The sequence below is a fragment of the Amphiprion ocellaris genome, chromosome 6 (assembly GCF_022539595.1).
Source record: "Amphiprion ocellaris isolate individual 3 ecotype Okinawa chromosome 6, ASM2253959v1, whole genome shotgun sequence".
Classification (NCBI taxonomy): Eukaryota; Metazoa; Chordata; class Actinopteri; family Pomacentridae; genus Amphiprion; species Amphiprion ocellaris.
This window is the reverse complement of record NC_072771.1, coordinates 23,130,145-23,141,258: the sequence shown is the minus strand read 5'-3', so window position 1 is coordinate 23,141,258 and position 11,114 is coordinate 23,130,145. Positions and strand designations below refer to the sequence as shown.

Sequence of the window (11,114 nt, the reverse complement as noted above, 5' to 3'; positions counted from 1 at the left end):
GCTGACTACTTAAGTATACTAAAAAAATGCAAGGTCTTTCCATCAATAGAGTTTTTCTTCCCTGATTGCACAGGTATATTCCATGCTGTGACTTTGCAGAAGCTTATCGAAACGATGCAACAGTGAATGTGTGACATACTCAAAGCTAAAGGTGGTCCAACGAAATATTAGTGTCTGACTTTTTTTGTGGACAAGCAGTGTATTTGACACATGAAGCAACATTGTTGTACTGATATCTGTCAGAGGAGCTATCTTTTTTATGTTGTTTTTAAATTAGAAAAGTTTCATTAGGCCAGTCATGTTTCCTCCATTACCTGCTGCCGCTATTGCTCACAGTGAGCTGTAGTGTTGTTTCTGCATTGGGCAGGACACATGGAGGTAAAGCATGAGGCAGGCTGTTTGAACCTGAGGAAATATGCTGTATTTTAGGACCAGCAGTGTGAGTGAGCTCCTGCTCTTCTTGTTCTCTGTGTAAATGTTTTGTGTGAGACCGAAGTGCTGGTCTGTGTACCTTATACATGCATGTGACTGTTAGCACAATTCTAGTGAAGCATAAAGACCACCAGTCATGTTATACTTCAGTTTTGATATTAATTATAACTGATGATTTGGAAAAAGAACATTGTGTTGAATCGCCTCCGAGATATTATTGCTTACATATACAGAATAATTATGCTGCAGCCATGTACAACGTATCATAAGATGTTTACTTCTGTGGCAAAAATCAATAGAGATCTGTATTCCACATTCAGCACTGAGTTGTCTCCCAGTCACAGACTTTTGTTCTGCAGTGCTCTCGTATAGCCAGTGGCAACCAACACCCACTTTGTTTCAGCACAGCCATAAAAACAGCCTTTTGATCATCACAAGTAACGAGTGGTTTCTCTTTGAGATGCTGGTGTGAACTGATTGGCCTCATTATTGAATTAAAGCAAATGTTCTGCAGGTTTGAGGAGGATGCTAGTTGAACATTAAGTGTGCGATAATGACAGCCTGCTACAGTGCGCTTGAGGGAAACTTTCTTTTCTTTCCACATTGTGCCGCTGTTAGTAACTTTAAGAAACATGCTATATATGAATCTATTTGGCTAAGCTTTAACTAGAAAGTTTACTGACCATTTCATGACACTTTAAATATGATTAGGTGGAGATGTGTTCCACATGTGGGCTTGTTATGATGAATTAAAATGTTTTGTCTTCTCTCACTGTCATATAGTTTTTACATATTAGCATGATGGAGGTCTGTACTTACTGTGTCTGTACTGTGACGTACAGTAACTGCTAAGCAATTTGAAATGCCGTGTTAGCCACCCAAGCATTTTAATGCATGACCAAAAAACATTTGTATTGCAGCTTTACCAAATAGTAATTGAAACCAAAGAAACCAAAATGACTTTCTACAGCTGACTTGATTTTCTCCCATGGCTGGGAATGCATTATGTTATTATCTTAACTTCGTCTTGGTCAGAGACCAAAGGATCGCCGAGCTGTCCACATTGCCTTCTTTCGTGTAGGCCTAATTGCTGCCTGAGTTAATATCTGACTGTCTCACACATCCGTTCCTTCTGTGGTTGAAGTACAGTTTGAAGCGTGACTCCCTGGGGAAGTTTACCATAGGGATTCAATGAATGTTCATATAAATGTCATCACACAGTTTTTCATCACCTTGATACTGAGTTGTCAGCTATGACTCCCAAACTTTGAAATACTGGAGTCACCAGAGGTTACGCGTAGGCTAATTGCAAAAATGAGGTTAGAGAGTTTAACGATTTCCACAGTGCTGCATTATCTGAACTGCAAGTCACACAAAAAGTCTCTAACGTGGGAATGATCTGTGTTTGGTTATCAACCTCTACCCCCCATTTTTACTCACTTCCTCTGTTCCTGTTTCACTGCAATTTCTTCAGAATTGAAGGTTTTGCTAGAAGGTGGCAGATGCAGTGAATTATAAAGTTCCGCTCTGCTGGGCTTCTCAAACAATCATGGTTAGAACTTGCTCCTCTCATACCTGTCACACAGTGATGATGCTAATAGTTGGGCTGAATCACTGCTGAAGAAATCTTGCAATCACTGGGAACATTTTGGCAAATGTCTGCAGAAATTGTGTTCATGTGTGTTACATTTAGGGTTAGTGAGAGGCCTCATTGTCTTACCAAGTGATTCAGCCTGATTTGACCCTCCATTTTTGATGCTTTACATAGTTTTAAAACCCCTCCATTATATTTTATCCAAGCTTACCTTAACTTAACTTGGACACCCTGCAAGCTGATCTCCGCTAGGATCCAATCTGCTATCTTAACTTTCATGAAGTCTTACAGTATTAGGAGTTAGCCAACACCACATGACTGGGAAGACAGAAGTGTAGAAAAAGAAGCAAAGCACCACGTGAATACAGAAAAAAAACTTAACATAGATTACCTAGGGTACCAGTCAGTGGATAGAAAGGGAAATCTATGCATTTCTGTTTCTCCTCAGACCAAGTGACAGCCGGTCAGCTGTCCCAACATGAGTGACACCTGCCTGTTGATTGACACCTGGTACCAATGACTCCAGACAGTTGTGCCACTTGTTCAGGCATCCTCACAATGGCAGTGTGCAGCTTTTTCTGTTTTCCTTGTCTTTCGTTTACCTTTCAATTATTTTTATGGTGTTTGGAAGTCATAAAGACGGATGGGTGTGGCCGGCTGCGAACCCAGTTGCTGCTGTCTGGTTGTGCGTCTTTTAAAACATAGGTCATAGTTTTTTTAGTGCGTTGGTTTCATCTAAAGCATTTAGACTCGACTAACAAGATTAAGATCTTACAGATTTGTGCAGATGCATCCCTCAGTTTCTCATTGAAAACAAAGAAAACAGCAACATTTTCTTGCCAATTTCTGGACCGCTAAGTCGGTAATTGCCTGTTAGACTCTCACTGACAGACATCGAAGTGCCAACAAATTACAAATTACAGCTGAGAAGTCTTTTATGAAGTGCATCTTTTTTCTTTAATTTTGCTATTCAAAGTGTTTTGTCTTTTGATCTAACCTTACTGTCAAATTTAGTAGTTTGTTTTTAAACTGCAAAATCCTACCTCAGTACACAGTTTTGTCACAATTGGATTAAAACCAAATTTGAGGGTTCACTGTCAGAAATTCTCCCTGAGAGCTTTATATTGTTATGCTTGTGTTTTTATTGTGCTGGAGGCATTGTGTTGGTCTCATTCTCATGTATGTGAATTTCTCTTGAATGCCTCGAAGAATTTTCTTTAAATTTGGCACAAATGTTCACATGGACTCATCGACAAATTAATGACAATTGGATGGTCAAAGGTCACTGTGACCTCTCAAAACTGCTTTTTGGCCATAACTCAAGAATTCACACATTATTCCCACAAATATCTAAAGAGGAATAACACAATGAAGTGATGACATTGTGATGGATGGCCTTCACTATGCATTATTTAATGCTACAAATCTGGAACAAAGCGTGAAACTAGATCACATTTTACATTTGGTCAGATGCTGAAATGGTGACACTAGTCTTGGATCCTCACCTATAAAAATATATATATAATAAGCCTCTGGGCGGGCATTAAAACTGACTGATTGGTGGAAGCATACAACTGCAAGGTGGTAATTGTTTTTTTTATGTTTTTGGTCTTCTGAATATCAATAAGTAGCTGCATTAAAAAACATTTTATTAATGATCCTCTAGGCATATTTGAACATCTAAAGTTACTCTATTTTGAATAATACTTGCTATTTGATATGCTTTTTTCTATTAAAAAAAAAAATCCCATCTTGTTAGAAATTCTCAAAGTCACATCACCGCACCTCTCTAAGTGGAAAATCCAGAATTGGTGAATATTAATTTCTCATTTTAAAATTGTAACTACTTGACACAGTATGTTTCCAGCATCACTTAAATGTTATTATAATGCAATACATGTGGGTTGCAGGTGTCTGGTTTCCCTCTTTGTGCTTTCTAAGTTGTCTTATGAATGAGGAAAGGGTTCTAAACTGTGATGTCACAAATCCTCCTCATTTCAACTCAGATTTGATTTGAATGTAGAGAAACTTTCCACTTTCAGCAGATGGACTCACAGTGTTTTAGTGCCGCTCTCTGAATATATTCTGCATAGTGAAAGTCAAACATCCAAGATAAGAAATATTTGCCAAAGCTTGCTTTTCTCTTCAGACAGTGTCACAAGTTCTTGTCAAAGAAAAAAGACACATTTTGGTCTGATGAAATTTGATTAAAATCAGTTCCTGTGCTGTTGCTTACCTTTGTTTTCCTCTCACTTAAGCTAAAGGGATCAGCTTCGGTGGTCTGGGCCTCCTCACTTGACTCCAAAGGATCAAGGTTCATGTCTGTCCAGAGGCAACTTCATTTTCCCACATTTTCCGCTCTAAACAGGGGTTCACTCACAACAACACACACACTACAAGCCTGTTTCCCTGTGTCTTGGGAAATCACAGCGCATTTGCTTTTTTCCTCTTTCTACATCACAGGTTTGGCTTTTGTTTGACTCTTTAATTGTACAACTTGTTTTACACATTCATAAATTTATTTTTTCCCAGCAGTGCTCATAAGAATAATTGTGTTTATTCATACAGAAGCTAACTAATTATGCGAGTAATTGCTTATTTAATTGATTTTCTCCACTTGACATGTGCTTGTAGGGAGGACTGGGAGGACTGAGGTACATATATGTAGTTAGTTAAATATATTAAATGGGTACATCTATGAGCTTTAAAATTTCTGCAATTTCTACAGGAGAGCTCCCCTTAGGTTGGAGAAATTTAGTGCCCCTTTTATGCAGTCTGAGGTGGCATGGGGCCGGAGGTAGACCACCTTTATAGGTCATGTGATATGTGGGTCATCGTGGGGCCCACACAGCGGATCACCAGGATCAAACGCTCTCTGACTCGCTCCTTGACTCATTGATTTATTGGCACTGAAAGGCAACAGGACTTCCACGATTCCACATGCAAAAGGGACTTTTTACGCAGCACGAAGTGACTTGCAACTTTTAACTTAACGATGACTCAGTTTAGAACTTTGAGCAGTAAAGTGATTAAATGATTCCTATAACTAAGACGCTGAGTGGTCGTTAATTATTGAGGTCAAGTGGCAAATTCCACCCAGAATCAGGTCAGTTTGAGCTCTGTAAGAAGTTGAAGTTTTGAAACCCGTTTACTTGAACTATGTCATCAGACGACAATCTGTCTTTGTCTATTACCGACTGACATTTCTTCTTTCAAACTGCTAATTTTCAGATTTTGTCAGTTTTTACTGTCTTTTAGTACACATACAATGCCACACTTAGTGTCAGGTTCTGCATGGAGAAATGAGTTCAGATTTACAGCTTGTTACCTCCAGCCTTCCCTTGCCTCCTCTCTTTCTCAGAGTCTGGCTGTCCAGACCGGTCCAGCCTTGCAGGGGAAAGATGTATTGTGGGTAACGGTTGTTGTGCCTGGAGATGATTACAATGCACCTTGGTAGGAAAAGACACCTACGACTTTTTACAAGGGCCCTCAGGCCTCAGGGGCAGCCTTTTCTTCCAGAGGCTTTTCACCTCTGCTCTGCCTCTCACCTGATTTCTAACAATTAGTCTACAGAGTCAGACAACAGGCGTTAATGTCGATTTCAAGTCACACGCAGGAACTCATACAATGTCTTTCAGATGCTCTCATTTAGAAACCAAAGATATGTTGCAAGTTAAATTTTCTGTGCAGTTTTGATGTAAAATCGCTCTTTAATGTCTATTTGTAAAACAAAATGACGATTTAAATTGCACATATCTCTGGTCTTAATCATACAGAGTTCTCTTTCTTTCTAGATTAGTAAAGTTTCCTTGTCTCAGACGATTCCTCATGCACAACACTGGGGATTTTCACAAGGAACGGATTCCGAAGTATTTCATCCAGGGACAAGCTGTTACTGTTAAGAGAAAAATAAATGAGCATGTTTACAAAGCAAAAATCTGATTTTAAGCATCCATAAAAAAAATTGATTAATTGGAGATGACACACTGGGAACATAGACTTTCTTTTCAGTTTAATAAGCAACATCAGACACATTCACATTATTCACTGCTGTCAAGACCAACTTCCAAATGCAGGCACACAACTCACTCTGCTGAGCCCTCCTACCTGTCCAGCAGCAGCCAATCAGAGGCATTTATTAGGCAAGAGTTGATAAACTGTGGTCCATCCTCTCCCCCGTGTGGAAAAATCAAGCACGGGGTTCCAGTTAACCACTACTTACTGTTCAATCAGGCAGTCGTGCATGCTGCACAGAGATAACCCATTTCTGTTTCAGCTAATCTGTTCTGCTGATGAACGCTTAGTTTCTCCTTGACAAATACTACAAACTCTGTTGTTAAACTTGGTGTCAAGAATAACAAACACCATTACTGCAAACTTGGTGTTATTTGTGTGCGCATGAGAAATCTTCTCATGAGAGATGAGACTGTTTGAAGTGTCTAAAGTGGTTGGAGGAGATGGATGGGAAAACTCCCTCACTATATTGACAGAAATGTGTTGTTGGAACAAACAGTATGTTGTGACTCAATTTCAACCAGAGACATGTCTGCACCACCCTGTTTCCATTGCGCACACTTGGATATGACTGGTGCGCTCTCCACATGGCATCAGTGTGAGACCCTCATTAAAGATAGATGTGATTAAAAAAAATAGATATCACACTTATAAAATGGTTGAAAATGTGATATTTTTTATTTGATTTGTGATTACCTTTATATATTAGCGTTTCGGAGTCAGATGCGCCCACTCCATTGAATTCCAGATGCGTTACCTGCTGAAAGCTCTGCGTGGTGTCGGAACAGTGATCGGATGAGGACGCACCTCTTGGGCACATGGTCAAATTAAGTTTTTTCCCCTCCTCCACAAGGTGTCTCATTCACTTTTTAGATGGGCCCCTCCTCTCCAACACTGACGAAATAACAACGTGAGTTAGGCAAAATTGAACTTGTTCCTTGCCAGCACTTCACGGTTTCTGTCGCCCTGTTCAGAACCAGGATCATCCCGCAGTGGGACCCTGCAGCTGTGGGGCATCAAGGAGAGGAGAAGAGCACACCGGGAAGAGACGTGCTGATGCGCCAATTTGGAGTGGACCTACTGAGGCACTTTTTACGCACGCATGTTACGCACTGGAACTAACTCGATTTAAGGACATACATCGATATTTGTGCATTTTATGGAATAAAATGCACACAAACGTGAGTATTTCTCCCTTATTTTCTTTTGAGCTTAAGTGTGAACTGAGACTATTGCTCGGAATCAATCGATTATTCATTGTTGGTGATTTGTTTTCTCAGTATTTTGCAATGATATTAGGCAAATGTTTGAAATAAATAACTTTGAAATGAAACGAATCAGTGTATTTAAGTTAACATCTCAGTCTGCAAATGACCCAACACAGCCAGTGATGCCGCGTTGTCCTTAGATAACCTGGACTGCTGCGTCCCGCTACTCAGGAAAGTGAATCTTAAAAAAAAAAAAAAAAAAAAAAAAAAAAAAATCGTAACCGTGGATCTCCGAGTTTATAAAGTTTAGTTTATAAAACAGCTGGAAATGACAGTAATCATGTTAACATGTTTTGATATATGATGAGCATCCAGAAACAACAGGTGTTTTTGGAAAGACAAAAGAAAAAGCGCACAAAAAACTAGATCATTTTTGAACGAATTCCTTTATAAATGACGATAAAAAGTATTTCAATCAGACATTTTGGTTAATAGCGGAAAGCATCTCCAAGCTGCACATATAAAAATAAAAAAATCTGCAACCAGTTATACCTCTGTGTGATACTTTTCTTTGAATGACTCATTTTTTTTCGTTTTCCTAGAAAACCTTCCGCAGCTCCATGCAACCTGTGCACATTACTCTGCAAGCATTTCAACATAGTTTTGCAAAATCAATAACCAAAATGATGTCAAATTCTTCGAGATGCTCTTCTCTTCTCCTGAAACTCTTTTTTACTTTAATTTCCATTACAGTGGCTCTGTTGAGTCAGGATCGACTAGGTCACAGTCACAAACTGCCACTATTTAATATTCTAGATGATGATCTTTGGTAATTACCAGCTGCCATTAGACAGTGAGTGTCTCGGGTTTTTTTTTTTCCTTCCTTTTAAAGAATAACAGTTTTAAGCTCCCACTGCGACCCACCGCTTGTGTTTATACAGTGGGGTGCAAATGAGGGCGAGAGGCTCCGTGCTCCTGTCCCCCTGTCTCCAAAAACCCTGCAGTCCGACCCCACAGGAAGTTTTATCTCTTAACTCTGCCACCCACCAGTTCACTGACTACACCAGACTTGGTCAATAAATGTTTTAATTCTAATAGAAACAATAGAAAATCTCCTGGTGGTGTGATAGATCAGGTAATGCTGTGGTCCTTGTATCTTAGGGTTGTTCAGTGTCATATTTTTATCTAATAAAATATATCCTTTGTTATTTTATATGTAATTTGTGGAAGTTTATTTTCATTGACAAAATTTTAGATTGATTCCACTTGAATGCTGATTTCGGCTGCACCAATGGACAAAACCATTTTAGACTAAGTATTTACACTATGTTTTTTTTTTGTAAGGATACACACTATAAAGGAAATCTTAAGCAAACTTCTGTATTATGACTCAACAAATATATATCTCCTTAACTGATTGTAGTGGATGCATTAAAAAAACAACATGAAGCATAAAGGCTCTGCACGACTTGTTTCCTGATGCATCTTTTTTTAATTTCCCCAACAGATGATACTAAATATAAAGCATATCCTGTGGTTATATTGTCTCTGTGAAGCTGCAACCGAAACAGGTAAGTTTTGAGTTGGTTAGTCCCTCTTCCTCTGTTTTTTTCTCTAGTCACTCCTCTCTCCCGCCCTCCATTTATCTCCCTCCTTCTCTCTCTTTTTTCTTCCTTCATCTCCTCCCCATTTCTCCTTCTCTTCTACTTCTATTTGTTTGTTGCCTTGTTGCATTCAGATGGCATCCATACTCAACGACTTATCAACATTAAGGTTTCAGACCTTTCTTAAAGTGGCACACTGTGATAAGCTCATTCTAGTCTTTACCCTGCGAAACCTGTGAGACTCTTCTCAAAGGCTGAAGGGACGTCTTGGGCTCCCTGGCCCCCATGGCTCTACTGGCCCCTTGTCCCTTGGATCTGTCTCTGTGTGGGGATGGACACCTTTCAATTAGACTCTGCTCCCAGTCTGGAAGCCGAACAGCTGGTTTTATCCTACATCCTAATAAGACCCCTCTGTTAAGGCCTCAGACTTTTGCCTCTGGGGCTGTCCCACCACTGTTTCCAGAGCATTCCCCTCATTGTTCCCTGTGAATGCCCCCCTAACCATTTACAAAAAAGAAAAAAGGGGGAAAAAAAGGTAAATGGTCTTCCTCTCCACTGAGCTAAGTATGATTCAGCTTACTGCCATTCACATGCGTCTGGCATCCTGTGTGACACGCTCACCGAATTAAAACTGTTGTCTCATTTGGAAGCAGCTGAATTCTTTACTGTTTGCGATAGAACATTTAATTTGCAGACTTAAACTGAACTAAATGTGTAACATTAGTACTTTTCAGGTAAGAACATAGCCGGTGGTCATGTGAGATGACATACATAATATCATCCAGTGACACATTTCACGTCTTTATGTGTAGTTCTGCTTGTCATGATCAGCTAGTCTTTTTCTAGGTAAAGGAGGGATTCCTTGAAACGGAAAACTAACATACACAGGGTTAAGCAGTGGTATAACATGAGGTGATGCAGCCATGACTCCACTGTTTAACTAATTATCTTCAGACAAACATACTGTACATACTACACTTAGCGTTAAATGTGTTCCCACACCCATAGGGAGGAGGTTTGACTTTCCAAGAGCCATTTTCAAACCATGATGCATGTTTTTTTATTAGGCTGGGTGTAGTTGTCACACCCTATCAATGTAAATGAGTCAGATAATTTATAGTGCCTACGTGCACCTATGAGAATAGGAGTAAACAGACAACACGTGTTTAAATGAAAGAATAACTGAGGGAGGAGGGCAATAGTGAAATATAGTTAGGATGAACTGAAGCTGCATTTAACTCTTCTGTTTTGTACCTTTCAGCCTCCAACACGTTATCAATAATCAGACCGGTCACTGGGTCCCTCTCAGGGAAGGTAAACCTTCCCTGCTTCTTCTCCACAATCCCAACCTCAGCACCTGTCATCAGTCCCAATGGAACAGCCATTTATAGCACCGACTACCTGCGGATCAAATGGACCAAAATAGAGGGGGAGGTAGAATCCACAGTGCTGGTGGCACAAAATGGGGTCATCAAGATCGGCTCAAGCTACAGGAACCGTGTATCAGTGCCCAGTCACCCTGAGGATGTCGGTGATGCCTCACTGACAATGGTCAAGCTACGAGCCAGTGATGCGGGCACATATCGTTGTGAGGTCATGTATGGCATAGAAGACACCCAAGATACAGTGAACCTCGATGTCAGCGGTAAGAGATTCTCAATATCCTTCCCACATCATGCTGAATCAGACAAAACACATGAAAATTGTAGAGGGGGGTTGCTGCAAGGGCTTAATAATAGTGAAATGTAGCAGAAGTGATGATGGAATTGTAAATGGCATGAGAGAACTATGGGCGTCCTTTTGCTTACTTTGATAGCAGCAGCTACCCACTACTTATACATGGTAACCACAGTTTTCAGTTGTTCTTATTTTAGAGGTGACGCACTCTTAAAAAGAGGCAAATAAGTTTCTGGGTCCTTGTCCATACCAAGTACTGCAGTGTCTTAATTCCAGTGTTCATCCATCTAACCCAGTCATCCATTAGAACCAAAATATGCATGGCATTCCAGAGGCTTGAATGGGAACCGTGGAAACTAAGGTATAACGTCATCAACGTAATCTCTGTCATCTTGGGTGCCACCTTGTCAGTGGAGATTTTCTCTTGGTGGAGCTCTCAGTGGGCATTACCAAATATTTTTACTTTGCATTCACTGAGCAATTCCACCATATCCCCCAAATTACAGTGTTATTATGGTGGGGGGAGTACAGGATTATCAATCCTTACCTAGTGTCATTATGTGCATTCTACATGCTCTCCTAAGA

General features: G+C 40.0%; 1 protein-coding gene across 1 annotated transcript in view; it reads left to right on the top strand.

Annotated features, from left to right (window-relative positions):
- Window positions 1–126: 126 nt before the first annotated feature.
- Window positions 127–11,114, top strand: part of vcana (versican a) — a 55,298-nt gene continuing 44,310 nt past the window's right edge. Inside the window, exons 1-3 of the mRNA XM_035953455.2 lie at window positions 127–7,221; window positions 8,756–8,819; window positions 10,114–10,497. Coding sequence (XP_035809348.2) covers window positions 7,210–7,221; window positions 8,756–8,819; window positions 10,114–10,497 — 460 coding nt within the window. The 5' untranslated portion in view covers window positions 127–7,209. The remainder of the gene's footprint in view (window positions 7,222–8,755; window positions 8,820–10,113; window positions 10,498–11,114) is intronic.